Source organism: Nematostella vectensis, chromosome 9, assembly GCF_932526225.1.
Source record: "Nematostella vectensis chromosome 9, jaNemVect1.1, whole genome shotgun sequence".
Classification (NCBI taxonomy): Eukaryota; Metazoa; Cnidaria; class Anthozoa; order Actiniaria; family Edwardsiidae; genus Nematostella; species Nematostella vectensis.
Window position 1 is genome coordinate 15,177,225 of NC_064042.1, and position 20,291 is coordinate 15,197,515.

Below are 20,291 nucleotides of genomic sequence, written 5' to 3' on the forward strand. Positions count from 1 at the left end.
GGGTCGAGAGAGTTTGTATTCACAGTACTGTTTCTTTCAGTTTTTCCTACAAAAACGGTATATAAAAAAGTATTTTTGGATTTTAAATGTTTAAACAATGCACGTAAGGGTAGAATAGCAGAGATGATGGGTCTATTGATATAGGAGGAGGAGGAGGCGAGGAGAGAATAACACATGGGTAGAAAAGCGTTTTTTTCCTGGACTTTGAGCGCCCCTACCCTACCCCCCACGCGCGCCTCTATTACAAAATGCTTGGCACCCTTGCAAGTTTTTTTTAAAGGGCACAGTTTAACGCATTCACAAGGATAGCTGTGTTAAAAGCTTGTCGGGGTCTGCCTTAGGCACTGGGGTTAAGTGTTTTCGATCCACCCATAATTATAAATAGCTATTTTCTCTTGACCATTATTCTACATCCCCGGTATTGTTGGTAGTTGAATAAGAGTTGATCACTGAACAAAGGTTTTCTAAATGCAGTAGTTTAAGGGGCTACGTCATTATTTTTTGTGGGCCACGATTTATCGAACAACGCGATATTTTAGTGGAAGCGTGACATTCCATTATGAACCAGGGGCTTAGCCAGGGCCAGCCTTTCAACAGCCAAAAACACAGTAAATGTATGAGACATTATCTAAAATACAGGAGAAAATGCCTTGAAAGTCCCTTTTGAGCCCCCTCCTGTTGAAAATCCTGGCTACGCCGCTGTGAACGCTTATATTTCTCTTGGCCATCCGCTTGATGTTTCCAAAAAATCATAGACTCCAAACATTATGCGTGGCCCACAGAAAATTTAAACTAAATACAAAAACTAGATGCGCAATTGATGACCCAAATATCTCAAGTTCCACCGTATTCTTCTACAGAAGTGTAGACTTGATTTGAATACACTTCTATCGTCAATAACAAGAAAAGATGCCGGCATTCTATTCGTTTCACATTTATTTCACATTCACCGACTTGATTCCGATTTATCCTTGTGTTTGATAAGGCCTTTTTCGATCAGATCGGGGATTTCCACAGCTAGCCATGGACCTAGCTGCAATAAAAAGGAGAAAAAAAAAAGACTTATAAATCACAGAGAAACATGAACATTTTCAGTCTCTTTGAGCAGGGAACCAAATACAATATGTTTCTATTTTTCAAAGCATAACGTACTTAATGTATATTATGCAGGTGTATACTGTATATTATAGAATAAAAGCAATTATACATATTTTCTTTAGAAATCACGCCAAAAACTGGTACAGAAACTGCTCCCGGCGAGAATCAAACATTAGGAAAATGTTGCGGGAAGAGACAAGATGGAATAGAAAATACGAACAAACAAATTTTCAGTGGAATTCAGCCTCATTAACTAAATAGTCTTCGGGTAAATAGCAATTCAGATAAAAATAAACGGTTTCAAGATTCTTTACGTGTGCCTGAGGGATTAAATAATTAAAAATGAACTGTAAGTGTTGTTCTGGAAAGCCGTTAATAACTTTTTTTTCTCACATTATGCTACTCTCATTCAAAGAATAGATTTGAAAAAAAAAATGAGCTTCTTTTAGTGCAACGAAAGGATAATTATAAGTCTACAAAAAAATTCAAATGCATTTTATAGAAAGCAATTAATTTTCTAAAAAGAAAGACAACATTGACGAAACGGTTATTTTCCTTCCTGTCTAAACACCGAGTGTTCCAATTACGCGCTCAATTTTACAGATTCCCCTCTGAATTAATAGCTTGAGCAATCTCTTTAATCTTTACAGCGCGTTAGCCGGTAATTAACGATAGAAAACATTCCATATTCAAGCTAGCTGTCGCGCCGCTATCATTTTTACAAATCATTTCGGGGAATGATTTTGAAGTTTGTTGACTTGAGTTGACTCCAGTTTACGATTATCTTATCAAATACCCATTTAAAAAAGAAAAAGGCCTCATTAGTTGTGCACATGGAGTAAGACGCTGTCAGACAGTTTCCTGTTGGCATGTAACTTTCCGTTTCAACGTGCAAAACAAAAATGTTCGTCAAGGTTTAACGAAAGTCTGAAACTTTAGCAAATCTCATCTTTTTTTTCTTTTCTCTATAACACCGTTTTCGTAAATGCTCTTTATACACAGCGCATTAATTTACAAAATAATTAAGGCACTACTACTAATAAAAAAAACATCATTTTAAAGTTACTTGATGGGCATGAAGGCACAGGCGTGTCATCCTCGGGGACCCAGGTCGTCGCGGAGATGAGCGCGCGAGAAAGAAAGAGCACCCTCGCCCCGCGCTCCCTGCGTGAGGTTGCGAATGTGGCGTGAGGTTATAAGCACCTACGATAGTTTGTAATAAACAAGATGGCGGATAGAAGACACGTCGTGGCGGTAAATGCGATTTTTTTTCACTGGCACCTTTATCGGCGGTATTCAAGTTCTGTGGTCTGATGTTTTGCTACTTAATCTATGAAAGACGTAGGCTTTCCGCTTTGATGTTTGCGTTGTTGTTTTTGTCCTTTCGCTTATTTAACGGAAGAACTCGGTTCTCGGTCGTTTTCAATAGAAGATTCTTCGTTCTCCTTATCTTTATCATGGCCACTACTCAACTTTTCGAGCTGGTTCCGCCTAACAAGTTATCCACAATCAGCGACAAAACTGTTGAAAATTTTAACGCCTAAAATGCAGTTTCAGAAGAAAATCAAAATTATGTAGAATAGTGACTTTGATATCCTCCCCTCCCCCTCCCAACCCCCTCTCCCCCAAATCAGTGTTAGATTCTTTTACTAACAACCCTAGACCGCAACTTTGAATGGGGGAGAGGGGATGTGAGTAATAAAAAGTTCCCATATTGTAAATTATTTGAGTACGACTACTTTTTAGATGTCATTTTCAACAGGTTTTGTCGCTGATTGCAGGTCCATACTTTCTCCATCTCCCGTGTTCAAATACTTCGCGCGCTGTTGGAGGGTTGATTCCCGGATGAAGGTTACCCCGGGTAGGCGGGCTACTCCACTTCAGAGCGTTCACAAGTTGAAAACTCTCGAAAACCCACCCCACCAAGGCGGGTTATTCGGCCCGGCGTCCGGGATACCCGCCTCGGTGGGGTCCCCCACCTGACATGTGAACGCAAACACGAAAATAAGAGAGATTATAAGGAGAGGCGAGTTACCCCAGTCACCTTGGGGTCCCCAACCTCCATGTGAACAGGCCCTTAGTGCGATAGAATGACGTGTTTTGGAAGCCATTCAAATGGTCGCTACTAAAAAAACCGCGAAATTTAATTCAATTAGGAATTTAATGTTTGAATGACTGAAGCCAGAAGGTTTAAAAGTAGTTGGAAATCGCTGGCGATAAATTGCGATTAGTAAAGCTTTTCTGATTTCATGACTTTCTTGGAGAACACTAAAAAGGACATCCTGCACTAAATAAAAGCCATCTTTGACCCCCAGCTACAACGGTAGCCTATATTCTGTCCTTAAATATAATTTAACTTTGACTTTTATTTTTTACTAAACCCTCTGTTTCTCCATTTAGAAAATATAGAATACACCAAAAACTGGAAATCGACTCTGCCAAATTTTCGTCTTTAATAAGACTTCTTCAGGGCAGACTTAAAAAAAATATAGAAAATAGAAAATATAGAAAATACACCCCCATACATCTAAGCCACAATATAATATTTCTCCCTCAAATCGGCACTAACCCCCCCCCCCACCCCCCCCCCCCCCACACACAAACACACCCCCACACACACACAAACACACCCCCACCCCAACCTGGAATATCTTACATAACCCCGCAGGGTGGAGGTATATATCTTATCTTGGTGCATTCAATCGGCTTAGAAGCAGAGCTATAGCAGGAGCCCGTTTCTTGAAATACCAGAGAATTATCTGGTCCGAAAACTTTATTTTGCATTTTTGTTAAAAATTTCGTATGTTTTCCTTTTGGAGAACCGCTTTCATGTTTTAGAAAAGTTTGAACTTCCTCTTGGATCGTATTCCAAATGATTACACTCAATAGGGCTATTTTCGAAGTTTTTTGAAGCCAAAAGGTTACCCAAAAAGTCTCGGGTGACTGCGAGGTCCTGAGATATTTAAGCCATGTGAACTTCGGGCCCGAGATGTTCGGAAAAGATCATATAAATCTATAAAGAGGATCATCCTTCACATGAATATTTGTAGTAAAATACGGAGACAATGTTTGACGATATTTCAACACATTTGTTTCGATAAACCAGCCCCATTTAAGAAAATGTCCGGGTGGGGCATGTGCACCCAATGCCATTGATAGATATACCGTACTTTTTTGGGGGATAGATGGACTCAAAGACAGAACACTGTATTGTTGCTATGACCATTTCAGTATCTGCATTTTAACCAAAGTTTCACCTACCCCTAATGCCATTGCATGAGCTATTCCAAAGTTTCACCTGACCCTAATGCCATCACATGAGCTATTCCAAAGTTTCACCTACCCCTAATGCCATCACATGAGCTATTCCAAAGTTTCACCTACCCCTAATGCCATCACATGAGCTATTCCAAAGTTTCACCTACCCCTAATGCCATTGCATGAGCTATTCCAAAGTTTCACCTACCCCTAATGCCATTGCATGAGCTATTCCAAAGTTTCACCTACCCCTAATGCCATCACATGAGCTATTCCAAAGTTTCACCTGACCCTAATGTCATCGCATGAGCTATTCCAAAGTTTCACCTACCCCTAATGCCATCACATGAACTATTCCAAAGTTTCACCTACCCCTAATGTCATCGCATGAGCTATTCCCAAGTTTCACCTACCCCTAATGCCATCACATGAGCTATTCCAAAGTTTCACCTACCCCTAATGCCATCGCATGAGCTGTTCCAAAGTTTCACCTACCCCTAATGCCATTGCATGAGCTATTCCAAAGTTTCACCTACCCCTAATGTCATCGCATGAGCTATTCCCAAGTTTCACCTACCCCTAATGCCATCACATGAGCTATTCCAAAGTTTCACCTACCCCTAATGTCATCGCATGAGCTGTTCCCAAGTTTCACCTACCCCTAATGCCATCACATGAGCTATTCCAAAGTTTCACCTACCCCTAATGTCATCGCATGAGCTATTCCAAAGTTTCACCTACCCGTAATGCCATCGCATGAGCTATTCCAAAGTTTCACCTACCCCTAATGCCATCGCATGAGCTATTCCAAAGTTTCACCTGACCCTAATGCCATCGCATGAGCTATTCCAAAGTTTCACCTGACCCTAATGCCATTGCATGAGCAATTCCAAAGTTTCACCTACCCCTAATGTCATCGCATGAGCTGTTCCCAAGTTTCACCTACCCCTAATGCCATCACATGAGCTATTCCAAAGTTTCACCTACCCGTAATGCCATCACATGAGCTATTCCAAAGTTTCACCTGACCCTAATGCCATTGCATGAGCAATTCCAAAGTTTCACCTGACCCTAATGCCATCACATGAGCAATTCCAAAGTTTCACCTGACCCTAATGTCATTGCATGAGCAATTCCAAAGTTTCACCTACCCCTAATGCCATCACATGAGCTATTCCAAAGTTTCACCTACCCCTAATGCCATCACATGAGCTATTCCAAAGTTTCACCTACCCCTAATGTCATCGCATGAGCTATTCCAAAGTTTCACCTACCCCTAATGCCATCACATGAGCTATTCCAAAGTTTCACCTGACCCTAATGCCATTGCATGAGCAATTCCAAAGTTTCACCTGACCCTAATGCCATTGCATGAGCAATTCCAAAGTTTCACCTGACCCTAATGCCATTGCATGAGCTATTCCAAAGTTTCACCTACCCCTAATGCCATCACATGAGCTATTCCAAAGTTTCACCTACCCCTAATGCCATCACATGAGCTATTCCAAAGTTTCACCTACCCCTAATGTCATCGCATGAGCTATTCCAAAGTTTCACCTACCCCTAATGCCATCACATGAGCTATTCCAAAGTTTCACCTACCCCTAATGCCATCACATGAGCTATTCCAAAGTTTCACCTACCCCTAATGCCATCACATGAGCTATTCCAAAGTTTCACCTACCCCTAATGTCATCGCATGAGCTATTCCCAAGTTTCACCTACCCCTAATGCCATCACATGAGCTATTCCAAAGTTTCACCTACCCCTAATGCCATCGCATGAGCTGTTCCAAAGTTTCACCTACCCCTAATGCCATTGCATGAGCTATTCCAAAGTTTCACCTACCCCTAATGTCATCGCATGAGCTATTCCCAAGTTTCACCTACCCCTAATGCCATCACATGAGCTATTCCAAAGTTTCACCTACCCCTAATGTCATCGCATGAGCTGTTCCCAAGTTTCACCTACCCCTAATGCCATCGCATGAGCTATTCCAAAGTTTCACCTACCCCTAATGTCATCGCATGAGCTATTCCAAAGTTTCACCTACCCCTAATGCCATCACATGAGCTATTCCAAAGTTTCACCTACCCCTAATGCCATCACATGAGCTATTCCAAAGTTTCACCTACCCCTAATGTCATCGCATGAGCTATTCCAAAGTTTCACCTACCCCTAATGCCATCACATGAGCTATTCCAAAGTTTCACCTACCCCTAATGTCATCGCATGAGCTATTCCCAAGTTTCACCTACCCCTAATGTCATCGCATGAGCTATTCCAAAGTTTCACCTACCCCTAATGTCATCGCATGAGCTATTCCAAAGTTTCACCTACCCCTAATGCCATCACATGAGCTATTCCAAAGTTTCACCTACCCCTAATGCCATCACATGAGCTATTCCAAAGTTTCACCTACCCCTAATGCCATCGCATGAGCTATTCCAAAGTTTCACCTACCCCTAATGCCATCGCATGAGCTATTCCAAAGTTTCACCTACCCCTAATGCCATCGCATGAGCTATTCCAAAGTTTCACCTACCCCTAATGCCATCGCATGAGCTATTCCAAAGTTTCACCTACCCCTAATGTCATCGCATGAGCTATTCCCAAGTTTCACCTACCCCTAATGTCATCGCATGAGCTATTCCAAAGTTTCACCTGACCCTAATGTCATCGCATGAGCTATTCCAAAGTTTCACCTACCCCTAATGCCATCGAATGAGCTATTCCAAAGTTTCACCTACCCCTAATGCCATCACATGAGCTATTCCAAAGTTTCACCTATCCCTAATGCCATCGAATGAGCTATTCCAAAGTTTCACCTACCCCTAATGCCATTGCATGAGCAATTCCAAAGTTTCACCTGACCCTAATGCCATCACATGAGCAATTCCAAAGTTTCACCTGACCCTAATGCCATCGAATGAGCTATTCCAAAGTTTCACCTACCCCTAATACCATCGCATGAGCTATTCCAAAGTTTCACCTACCCCTAATGCCATCACATGAGCTATTCCAAAGTTTCACCTACCCCTAATGCCATCGAATGAGCTATTCCAAAGTTTCACCTACGCCTAATGCCATCACATGAGCTATTCCAAAGTTTCACCTACCCCTAATGCCATCGCATGAGCTATTCCAAAGTTTCACCTACCCCTTATTGCCATCACATGAGCTATTCCAAAGTTTCACCTACCCCTAATGCCATCACATGAGCTATTCCAAAGTTTCACCTACCCCTAATGCCATCACATGAGCTATTCCAAAGTTTCACCTACCCCTAATGCCATCGCATGAGCTATTCCAAAGTTTCACCTACCCCTAATGCCATCGAATGAGCTATTCCAAAGTTTCACCTACCCCTAATGGCATCGCATGAGCTATTCCCAAGTTTCACCTACCCCTAATGCCATCGAATGAGCTATTCCAAAGTTTCACCTACCCCTAATGGCATCGCATGAGCTATTCCAAAGTTTCACCTACCCCTAATGCCATCGAATGAGCTATTCCAAAGTTTCACCTACCCCTAATGCCATCGCATGAGCTATTCCAAAGTTTCACCTACCCCTAATGCCATCGAATGAGCTATTCCAAAGTTTCACCTACCCCTAATGGCATCGCATGAGCTATTCCCAAGTTTCACCTACCCCTAATGCCATCGAATGAGCTATTCCAAAGTTTCACCTACCCCTAATGCCATCGCATGAGCTATTCCAAAGTTTCACCTACCCCTTATTGCCATCACATGAGCTATTCCAAAGTTTCACCTACCCCTAATGCCATCACATGAGCTATTCCAAAGTTTCACCTACCCCTAATGCCATCACATGAGCTATTCCAAAGTTTCACCTACCCCTAATGCCATCGCATGAGCTATTCCAAAGTTTCACCTGACCCTAATGCCATCGCATGAGCTATTCCAAAGTTTCACCTGACCCGAATGCCATCACATGAGCTATTCCAAAGTTTTACCTACCCGTAATGCCATCACATGAGCTATTCCAAAGTTTCACCTACCCCTAATACCATCGCATGAGCTATTCCCAAGTTTCCCCTACCCCTAATGCCATCGCATGAGCTATTCCAAAGTTTCACCTACCCCTAACGCCATCGCATGAGCTATTCCAAAGTTTCACCTACCCCTAATGCCATCACATGAGCTATTCCAAAGTTTCACCTGACCCGAATGCCATCACATGAGCTATTCCAAAGTTTCACCTACCCCTAATGCCATCGCATGAGCTATTCCAAAGTTTCCCCTACCCCTAATGCCATCGCATGAGCTATTCCAAAGTTTCACCTACCCCTAATGCCATCGCATGAGCTATTCCAAAGTTTCACCTGACCCTAATGCCATCACATGAGCTATTCCAAAGTTTCACCTACCCCTAATACCATCGCATGAGCTATTCCAAAGTTTCACCTGACCCTAATGCCATCACATGAGCTATTCCAAAGTTTCACCTACCCCTAATGCCATCGCATGAGCTATTCCAAAGTTTCACCTACCCCTAATGCCATCGCATGAGCTATTCCAAAGTTTCACCTACCCGTAATGCCATCACATGAGCTATTCCAAAGTTTCACCTACCCCTAATGCCATCGCATGAGCTATTCCAAAGTTTCACCTACCCCTAATGCCATTGCATGAGCTATTCCAAAGCTTCACCTACCCCTAATGCCATCGCATGAGCTATTCCAAAGTTTCCCCTACCCCTAATGCCATCGCATGAGCTATTCCAAAGTTTCACCTACCCCTAATGCCATCGCATGAGCTATTCCAAAGTTTCACCTGACCCTAATGCCATCACATGAGCTATTCCAAAGTTTCACCTGACCCGAATGCCATCACATGAGCTATTCCAAAGTTTCACCTACCCCTAATGCCATCGCATGAGCTATTCCAAAGTTTCACCTACCCCTAATGCCATCGCATGAGCTATTCCAAAGTTTCACCTACCCCTAATGCCATCGCATGAGCTATTCCAAAGTTTCACCTGACCCGAATGCCATCACATGAGCTATTCCAAAGTTTCACCTACCCCTAATGCCATCGCATGAGCTATTCCAAAGTTTCACCTACCCCTAATGCCATCGCATGAGCTATTCCAAAGTTTCACCTACCCGTAATGCCATCACATGAGCTATTCCAAAGTTTCACTTACCCCTAATGCCATCGCATGAGCTATTCCAAAGTTTCACCTACCCCTAATGCCATTGCATGAGCTATTCCAAAGCTTCACCTACCCGTAATGCCATCACATGAGCTATTCCAAAGTTTCACCTACCCCTAATGCCATCGCATGAGCTATTCCAAAGTTTCACCTACCCCTAATGCCATCGCATGAGCTATTCCAAAGTTTCACCTACCCGTAATGCCATTGCATGAGCTATTCCAAAGTTTCACCTACCCCTAATGCCATCGCATGAGCTATTCCAAAGTTTCCCCTACCCCTAATGCCATCGCATGAGCTTTTCCAAAGTTTCACCTACCCCTAATACCATCGCATGAGCTATTCCAAAGTTTCACCTGACCCTAATGCCATCGCATGAGCTATTCCAAAGTTTCACCTGACTCTAATGCCATCACATGAGCTATTCCAAAGTTTCACCTACCCCTAATGCCATCGCATGAGCTATTCCAAAGTTTCACCTACCCCTAATGCCATCGCATGAGCTATTCCAAAGTTTCACCTACCCCTAATGCCATCGCATGAGCTATTCCAAAGTTTCACCTACCCCTAATGCCATCGCATGAGCTATTCCAAAGTTTCACCTACCCGTAATGCCATCGCATGAGCTATTCCAAAGTTTCACCTACCCCTAATGCCATCGCATGAGCTATTTCAAAGTTTCACCTACCCCTAATGCCATCACATGAGCTATTCCAAAGTTTCACCTACCCGTAATGCCATCGCATGAGCAATTCCAAAGTTTCACCTACCCCTAATGCCATCGCATGAGCTATTCCAAAGTTTCACCTACCCCTAATGCCATCGCATGAGCTATTCCAAATCGCGGAACATTGCGACCCCATAATGGCTTGAAGTGATCTGTCATGCATATCTTTCCTCCTCTGCAAAATAAAAAAAAAGTGCTCAAAAGATTTGTTAGGCATGCATGTAAAAAGAAAAACTATAAAAAAGGATGTGATCAGACCAAGTTTCAAGGATAAGGTCTTGCTAACGAAACACAAAAAGTTTGGACACAAGTATACACATAAAAAAGGATGGCTTGGGGCAAGTCTAGCAGGTGATCTGGTGATAATTTTCTATTTATTTTAGAAGCAGTATAGAAATAAAAATAGGTAATAGAAATGAAAGGAATAGAAAAATTGAATTCATTTACTAGGTTTGCATGGTAAGTATGATATATAACACTGCATGCGTCATTCTTGCTGGAGCATTATAAAATAGTTATAAGTTATAGCACAGCACAAGGGGTCCAAAATAGTTATAAGTTATAGCACGGCACAAGGGGTCCAAAATAGTTATAAGTTATAGCGCGGCACAAGGAGTCCAAAATAGTTATAAGTTATAGTGCGGCACAAGGAGTCCAAAATAGTTATAAGTTATAGCATGGCACAAGGAGTCCAAAATAGTTATAAGTTATTGCACAGCACAAGGAGTCCAAAAAAGTTATAGGTTATAGCGCGGCACAAGGAGTCCAAAATAGTTATAAGTTATAGCGCGGCACAAGGAGTCCAAAATAGTTATAAGTTATAGCACGGCACAAGGAGTCCAAAATATTTATAAGTTATAGCGCGGCACAAGGAGTCCAAAATAGTTATAAGTTATAGCACGGCACAAGGAGTCCAAAATAGTTATAAGTTATTGAATGGCACAAGGAGTCCAAAATAGTCATAAGTTATAGCGCGGCACAAGGGGAATTCAGGGATTAAATGTCCCTGTGACTGAGGGATGATTAGTTGAAGTTCCGACGCTGCAGGCCAGTAGGGGCGTGGCTGTGCCCCCAATATTTTCTTAATGTTTCTGTATTGTGCCCAATATCTCTAGGCCTGCCATGGCCCTGCAAAATCATCCAACATGGATCTAGTCTAACGTTGTTTAGGTATCACGAGATGAAATACTCTGGTCTCTTGGCACAGGGTCTATTCCTGGGCTAATCGGAAAGATATCCTTTACTTGTTTCCCTGGTGGAAACTAGAAAACAAGCATCTTGGTTCTGAATTCCTCTCATGCATTGGTGTAATGGGAAATTTAGAAGACAAAAGCTTCTCTTCTTTTTTTCTAGATTTCATTATTAATGCTCGTCATTAATACAAGAGGGAAATTTAGAAACTAAATCTCTGATCATTAATGCATGAGAGAAATTTAGAACCATCTATTGTTTTCAAGGGAATTTCCCTAGTAATCGTGATCATGGTATTACCCAGCTAAAACCTTAAATCATTATTTTACAAAATACAGTAGCCTTAACGTTTCACATTCAACCTCAAAACTCAGCTTTGGAGAAAAGATTTTGGTCTTGGTCTGGTAATTTTGTTGTGAGATTTGTCAGGTTTGAATGTACAGAGGAGAATTTTGTTGTGAGATTTGTCAGGTCTAGTTTGAATGTACAGAGGAGAATTTTGTTGTGAGATTTGTCAGGTCTAGTTTGAATGTACAGAGGAGAATTTTGTTGTGAGATTTGTCAGGTCTAGTTTGAATGTACAGAGGAGAATTTTGTTGTGAGATTTGTCAGGTCTAGTTTGAATGTACAGAGGAGAATTCCAGTTGAGATGTGCTGGAAGATAAGAAGATTTTATTTAGACTTGAATATCCTTTTGGGCTATTTTTGGTTGAAAAAAGATTGTACATTTTGTTTTATATGCACCCTTCCACCCAAATAGTCCTAGAGGACTTTAGATAATCGGTTCACTGCCCTGTGCCAGCCACACTTCACAACCAGCAGCAAGATCTTGTCTCCTTCATCACCTTTACGACTCCATATATAACTGCTCTGTTGCTACATGGAAAATACTACCAGTACACATACCTATACATTTTGGCGGTTTTACCATCCAGCTCTGGCAAAGCAATTTCAGGTGCAGTTGTAGGATATGTTATAGGAATCTTTGGAGAGAAGAAAACACATAAAATTAGCTCATAATAGTTAACTATGATTGTCAATGGCTTGCTTGGAATAGTTTCTATTATTCCTTAAAAGTGATTTATTACGTAGTTTATCACTTACAGAGCAACTATAACTGTTGATATTTTTAATTGTTTAGAATGTGCAGTTCCAGGAAAAAAACCATACCCCCCCTTTCCAGAGTCACTGTATTTATTTTATTTCTGCTGGTTGGAAATTCATGCATGGGTCATAACTCAGACCCCCTCCATGGGGGGGGGGGGGGAGGATATTTTCTGGAACTACACAATACACAGATTCTATACCCAACATCTCACATGTTTGCATAAACAAAGTCCCACATGGATACAGTACGTACTTACATCAAATTCAACATCAAATTCATATTTCAGTAGGTTGTGAATGTACCAGCATTTTCCAAACCACCTAGAAAATATAAAGAGAAATGTGCTATTAGCAAGAATAATATTTTCTTTAAAGAACAAAATAATACCCAACTAGTACAGACTAGTAATGGCCAGTGCAGTAATGGCCAGTGCATAGAGAAAGAGCTAATCGTAAGCTAGAAGATATGTATAAAATTTGCTTTCGATATCTATTTGATAATACTAATTGTTTTGTTATGATTATATCAAAACAATTATGCTAATTTTCTATATAATCATTATAACTTGGTGTAGATTTTTTAATTTATCTTTATAAAAACAAATATATTTGTCTCTTTCTTAACCAAGTGTATGAGCCCCAACAGGAGAATTTGATTAGCATAAATAACACAAATAATCATTTAATGTGAAATAATCAATAGGTCAAGACGTTTATTCAGGTGAGGATAAAATATTGTTTGTAACTGATGGAGTTGTACACTCACATACCTTTAAAAATCTATTTAGGTTTGGGGACAGCATGTTTAAAAACAAATTCATTTTATCTTTCTAGCAAGCACAAACTTGGGAAAGCATTTGTTTACGTTCTGAATCAGACATTAATTGATTTCCAATTCTCTACGTTCATCCTCACGACAAATCACCACAATAGGCCAATTCCTCATGTGTAGACATCACGATAAAAGCATGACAATTGGCCATAAGAATAGGACTATCGCTCACCGTGTTCCTTCTTTGTTAGACTCTAACCGGAACCAGTCATTGTCCGCTTCTTTATTATTACTAACATACTACAATAAAATAAAACCAAGACTCAAATCGACATCTCAATGTGATTTTTCATCGATACATGAAATGACACGTCACATTTAGCATGAAAATGAGGATTTTAGTGTATATTTTGTACCTTGATAAGTGAAGTATATTCCTCTTTTAGTCTGTCGACCCAATCTTTACCATCTCGAGGCCCTGCCTTGGTTTTTAGCAGCGGTATCGCCGCTAAAGTCTTCTTTGTAGCTTCGTCCACCATTTTGGATGGGCCGTTTCCTTTTGCGTTCGCCTTTTGGCTTTGTTGCGCATAATCGGAAATGAGCCAGCGGTATGGCACAGGTAAGCCCATTACCAGAATATACTTTTATAACATGCTCTTTATATATCACTGGTTGCGCTAGTCTCCGGCACAGACGTGCTTAGTGTCAACAAATGATAGGAAACCAAGGACGGCTGCAAAACAGACGAGAGAGGCATTTTTTTGTTATAAAACCATATACTTAGGTGTAAGACCTACACTCGGTGCCCGTGCCAAAAAAATATGAACTCTAAAATCTGAAATGCTTCTAAGAAATTCGAGGAGAGAAGGTTAGAAGAGGTTTATTTACAGTATTTTCTAAAACCTGAGAACACAAAAAGTCCTATATTGCTTGCATTTCAATGTAACTTGCTTTTGTTGTTCTGGGCACAAAAAATGTCATATGCACGTTCGTTACTGGGCAAAGGAGAACTAACGCTAAAGGCAGCAATATAGGTCGTAGTGTGCTGCACATGATGACGACATTACTATAGCAACACACCTATTTCTAAGAGAGGCAAGCGGAAAAAGACCCCAATAATTTCAGTCAAACCCCCCCTCCCTTATAGCGCGCTCTTCTGATAAGGCAGTCATGCGCAAACCGGCTCCTGAAAATCAGCTTTATTTTTGCGCTTTCCATTCACGGCCAAATCTGAAAAGTTGTGGATGTCTTAATAGGTCATCGCGCTCAAGAAGCCAGTGGCTGGACTTACACGATTCAGGATTTGAGAAGATTTACAAGTTCTTTTTAAAGTTTCTCCGTTGAAATGTTTAGTTTTTCGCGGCTCGCGCAGCTTTCGGCTTGTCTTCGTTGGTTCGCGCGGACAAACACAGATTCGTCAGGGACAGCCGACAACCGACTCCATCCTCGAGCTGACCGTTGAATTCTGACTGCACGCGCTGTTCGTAGTGAGAGCGCTCACGATGGTTTGGCATTGGAAGCTGCGGCTATGCCATGCTGACGAGTCCTTAAGGACGAAACAGCTGTCCATGGTTGCCGAACTGCACGGGTAATAGACTGTGCTAGCGTCCCGTCTTGGCCCGACTGGTGCCAATGTGTGTATGCTAGTGTGCTTCTAAAGTTCACATTTATGTATACATACTCGCAAGGATAGTTTGGCTATCCGACGGAGTTTTAGATTAGCAAAGGTCGCATGCGTGATCCGCACAATTGGCATCACGCTAGCCCGGTCGCAGCTCTAGATCCCACATGGATCTGAGCTGTGGTTTAAAGCACTTCGTTCGAGTCGAAGTCGCCCTGCAGTTTTTTTGCCGATGAAGTTTAACTGAGGCAAACCGGCTATGCCATGCTGACGAGTCCTAATAAGGACGAAACAGCTGTCCATGGTTGCCGAACTGCACGGGTAATAGACTGTGCTAGCGTCCCGTCTTGGCCCGACTGGTGCCAATGTGTGTATGCTAGTGTGCTTCTAAAGTTCACATTTATTGGAAGCTCCTCACTTTGACATTCCTGTGTTTGGTGCTGCGAGGGATAAATGATGATTTTGCATTGGAAGCTCCTCACTTTTACATTCCTGTGTTTGGTGCTGCGAGGGATAAATGACAGTCATGACAATAGCTCTGTGTTACTCCGGGCTTCAAATGTCCTAATTTTAAATGATACACCACAATTTCACTGCAGACGACAACACAAATCTACTTCATCGTCGTCCACTGCCCCGGCTCGTGTTTGTTTAGACATACTTAGAAGCGCTTCCATTGCACTACTACTGGTCTACCCTTCAAATGACGTCCAGCTTAATCCAGGTCCACAAGCTACAAATCACGCAACTAACGTCCATCTGCCATGCATTCCACTGTCCAAAAATGGTGTAAAAATATGTCATTGGAACGCGAGGAGCTCCAATAATAATAAATACGAGCAAATAAAAGAAATCCTTACGCACCCTCGTACGGAGATTGATGTGATTATTATTACCGAGACATGGCTGAATTCCTCACACACGAACGAAGAATATGGGATCCCTGGATATCATATTGAGCGGAAAGATAGAACTAGAAAGGAAAGGGGAGGAGTAATGATGTACTTATCTCACGCTATGGCTTATACCCGCTTATACATCTAAAAAGTGCTGTCGGGCAGACAAGTAAACCGGCACCTTCGCAACTAAGAGAGAATGCAAGCAACACACCCACCATCACAGATCCAGTTGAAATAGCTAATGCATTTAACGAGTTTTTTTGTTTCCGTTGCTGCCACCTACAGAAAATAGCAATGTCAACATGAGAACGCTGTCAACTTCAGATTTCGAAAAGTTAAAAGGGTTTGTTGATAGCAAAATCCCGAGTAGCACTAAATTTGAAATACCCAAAAACATGCAAGAATTTGTGCAAGGTTATCTCTACAAACGTGTAAAGCCACAGGTTTGGACGGTATAAGTGCTCGCCTTTTAAGGGCTGCCGCCTCAGCCATAGCTCCATCGTTGACTAAGATCATCAACCAAAGTATAAAAACTGGACGATTCCCTGCGCGCTGGAAAGAGGCGAAAGTCTGTCCAATATATAAAGCTGGAGACCGCCAGAGTGTTGATAACTACCGGCCCATAAGTATTTTACCTGTCCTGTCCAAAGTTATTGAAAGGCCACGTACACGTTTGCTTATATGAATACCTAAACAGCCACAAGCTATCAAGTAGTAACCAGTCAGGTTTCCGTCCCTATCACTCGTGCGATACTGCCCTAGTAAAGTTGATTGACTACCTCATTGGAAATATGGACCAGGGACTAATATCTGGCTTGAACCTCATAGACTTCCGAAAGGCGTTTGATTTAGTAGACCATGACACACTTATTAAGAAGCTCTCCATATATGGCGTCTCTGGAAAGTCACTAAATTGGTTCAAGTCTTATCTAGAAGACCGAAAACAGAAAGTCACAATAAGTGGTCAGCTATCCGATTCGCAGCCCATTACTGCAGGCGTTCCCCAGAGCTCGATTTTAGGTCCCTTTATGTTTATCCTGTTTATTAATGACTTAGCACTTGAAGTCTCCAACAGCGCACTCGAGATACAGTGGAACCTCTATATAACGGACACCCTCGGTACCGTGAAAAGTGTCCGTTATATAGAGGTGTCTGCTTAATGGAGGTCGATTTTTCGATCAAATTTGAGAGTAAACACATTTTTTATTGACTTTAACTACCTTAGAGTGCATAACTAGCAGTCGCCGTACATTTTTTGCGCAATTTTCATATTGCTTGAGACGCGATTGTCTACAGCATTTGGTGTACTGTATAACACCTGAAACAAAACAATGGCGAAGTGTACACGAAGCTACAAATCATGAAGTCAAAAAGTAGAGACTGCGATCCCTATTTAAAAAACCTATCTACCGTAGTTTGCTTCTTTTGTCCTGCTAATTGTAAAGAATACAGAATGTCATTAGCGCGGGAAAAAAGAAGAGACAGTTCCTCGTGCCCTTTTTCTTGGGCGAATTGACGAAGACGTTCACCATGCAATGTAGCTTCTGCTAATGTCAGGGTCGTCTCCTTTGTCCCTACTATCTGTACGTCGGGTTCATTGTCATCACTATTTGTTTCATCTTCCTCCTGAGTCATATCGTCCTGATCAAATAGAATCTCCCTGGCCTGGTCTCTCCAGTCTGCACGGGTTGGATCTAAACCTAGCTGACAGGTTGGCTCGTTAGCATCAATATCTAAAAATTCCTGTGCGGTGCAGGGAGCACCTAGCGTTGCTAACATGGTGTCGATTTGTTCATGCTGTACAAGGTCTTCTCCCTCAAACGGGTCGTCGTCTACAGGTTCAGTAAAGACCAGTGCTCTTAAAGCACTCAATGATAGTGCTTTCCTGTACTTCATCCCAGGCCTGCTTACCCCACTTTATTGACATGAGCACGTCGATTGACTTCAGAATGTCCGACGCAGTTATTGTAGCTGAAACTTTGCTACAGATAAATCGAAGCATTCTCTTTTTGTAACGGATCTTCCAATTTGCAATAATGCCGGAATCTAAAGGCTGGGTCTTCGAGGTCGTATTCTTCGGAAGAAAGATTATCTTGATATTGGAATAGGTATTTTTCAATGAGGGCGTGTGACATGGGGCATTGTCCATAAACAGCATGATATTTCGATTTTCCCTCTTCAGCCGCCGATTCAACTTGGTCAGAATTTCCTGCATAATTTCAGTTCTCATCCATGCTTTGTCGTTTGCAAAATACCTGCATTAATAGGGATACTGCTTGCTCGGTAGATTCTTAAAACAGCGCGGGTTCTCAGACCGACCTATAACTATTGGAGGTTCCTTCTCTCCCGCTGCATTAACAAAGAATGCCCAAGTGTTCCTTTGTTTTGACTTTTTCCCGCCACAACCGCATGCCTCGTTCATTCAAGCTTTTCTCTGGAAGTCCTCTCCATAAGCAACCAGTTTCGTCCACATTCCAAACGTTCTTAGCATCCCACCCTCTAGTGATTTCTCTGGCCCTTTCTTTCCATCTTTCTACCGTCTCTGGGTTCACTCCAGCTTCCTCTCCTGACACCGCCATCTGACCGATGTTGTGCTGTCTCTTGAATTTCTCAAGCCATCCATTTGATCCTGTGAATTCATTCAAACCTAGTCTTTCAGCAATGATCATCGCTTCCTCTTGTATCATAGTACCAGAGATGGGTATGTTAGAGTTACGGCACATTTGATACCAATCCCAAACAGCATCGTTTACATTGGCATACTTTCCCGTTCTGATTCTCTTAAGTTTGCTATGACCATTGCTGTTTTCATAGCTCGCGAGAATCGTTTCCTTATTCTGCAAAATTTTTCCCGATACCATATTTAGCTGCAATAACTCGAACACCATGCGTAGGGTTGTCCTTTGCATAGTTTAAGAGTTCAATGTTTTCTATTCAAGTCAATGCCTGTTCGATTTCGCTTAGCCATGGCTAGAAATAAAAAGTTAGACCTCACATGAAATTCCATCCGGCGCTGGGAATTTTGCAAACACCTTTTTGACAGCTCAGATAGCACGCGGCATTATTGTTGCTATAAAAATACAATGCCAGGAACCGCGTGAGGGGGGCGATCCATGAAGACAACACACGTCGTTTGTTGAAGCACGTTAGTGTCTTTCTTTGACAGAGTATGGTAGTCTTAAATCCCCTCTAATATGTCTAATGAAGAGTTTCAAGTACCGTCATTCATTCGAGGGTATCACGAATACAAAGAAATATGGGAGCCAAGTATCGACGAAGAGTACGATTTGAAACGTGAACCTTTTAACAAAGAAGATTCAAATGCTGTAGCAGTGGTCCGTAAGAAATCAAAAAGATCCCGGCGGGGTAGAAGTCGCAAAAACAAACCTTATTCTCACCAAATGAGACAAGAGATAGTGATATGGAGGTTGTTGGGCATGCACCAAGACTTATGGCCCTTTGGTTATCTAGATATTTGAAGCGATCAACTAACACGGCGTGAGTTAAAATAACTGGCAAGCGAGTCAACAGAGGCGGAGGTTACGCCCTCGAGATTCCAGCCATGTTTATTTTCAAGGGGGACAATTCAGAGGCGCGCGCTCAAGATCGCTTTCCCAGGTCGTAGTTATGAGGGCTCACTCACGCTTGCAAACCTCCCAACGTTGCACGAGCGAAGAAACATTGCATGCCAGCGGTTCGTTTCCAGAATCTGATTACATTTGATTAATTGTACTTTATTATAGTGCTTACTTGTATCTCTGACTCACCTGTAATCCAGTCTATACTGCGAAAGGTTGAATTAAACTTATTATTATTATTATTATAAGATTAAGATTATAAGATTAAGATAAATTACAGAAAGAAGGGTTTGAGGTTGCATAACACAAGAACCAAGCAGCATTAATGACCATTTTGTCATCAATTCGAGCTCAGCGTATTTTAATTACTTTTTGTAAAATAAAGTTTCTAAGCAAAGTGTATGGTTAATGGTTATGTCGTTTGGCCGGTTCCATGAAATTATTATAAGAATTCTCGGAAAAGGTAACCACGGTGTCCGCTGAATAAAGGTAAAAAATACAGAGATTGTTTAAGACACAGGACCGTGAAATGTGTCCGCGTCCGCTTAATGGAGGTGTCCGCTTAATGGAGGTATCATTTACTGAATTTAAGTGGCAAAAAAATCGGGACTTTGGATGGTGTCCGCTGAATAGAGAGTGTCCGCTTAATAGAGGTCCGTTATATAGAGGTTCCACTGTATATGCAGATGATATAACACAAGTCGCAAGTGGAAGTAGCGTTAGTGAGGTTAAGTCTATTCTTACTGAAGAGCTAAAAAAAGGTGAATGGATGGGCGAATGAAAACAAAATGGTTTTGAACCAAAGCAAAACCAAATCAATGCTTATCTGTAGCGAGCCAAAATTGCGCAAATTGGCAGGA

At 41.8% G+C, this 20,291-nt stretch overlaps 2 protein-coding genes across 2 annotated transcripts; both read right to left on the reverse strand.

The window, feature by feature from the left end:
* Positions 1-918: 918 nt before the first annotated feature.
* On the reverse strand, positions 919-13,999 carry LOC5506607 (ubiquitin-fold modifier-conjugating enzyme 1). The gene is made up of 6 exons (XM_048732790.1): positions 13,750-13,999; positions 13,566-13,633; positions 12,819-12,882; positions 12,361-12,437; positions 10,348-10,438; positions 919-1,033 (listed from the first exon to the last, which is right to left on the reverse strand). The coding sequence occupies exons 1-6, from the start codon at positions 13,960-13,962 to the stop codon at positions 947-949; spliced, it is 600 nt and encodes a 199-aa protein (XP_048588747.1). The 5' UTR covers positions 13,963-13,999; the 3' UTR covers positions 919-946.
* Positions 14,000-18,207: 4,208 nt separating this feature from the next.
* LOC116605282 (tigger transposable element-derived protein 4-like) lies at positions 18,208-18,714 on the reverse strand. Its single transcript, XM_032368074.1, has one exon. The coding sequence runs from the start codon at positions 18,712-18,714 to the stop codon at positions 18,208-18,210; it is 507 nt and encodes a 168-aa protein (XP_032223965.1).
* Between the last annotated feature and the right edge of the window lie 1,577 nt (positions 18,715-20,291).

Coding starts and splice junctions, on each gene's coding strand:
- LOC5506607 (XM_048732790.1), bottom strand. CDS start 13,962: ATGGGCTTACCTGTGCCATACCGCTGGCTCATTTCCGATTATGCGCAA. Junction 12,883..13,565: donor TCTAACAAAGAAGGAACACG/GTGAGCGATAGT, acceptor TATATTTTCTAG/GTGGTTTGGAAAATGCTGGT. Junction 10,439..12,360: donor AAAACCGCCAAAATGTATAG/GTATGTGTACTG, acceptor TTTATTTTGCAG/AGGAGGAAAGATATGCATGA.
- LOC116605282 (XM_032368074.1), bottom strand. CDS start 18,714: ATGGTATCGGGAAAAATTTTGCAGAATAAGGAAACGATTCTCGCGAGC.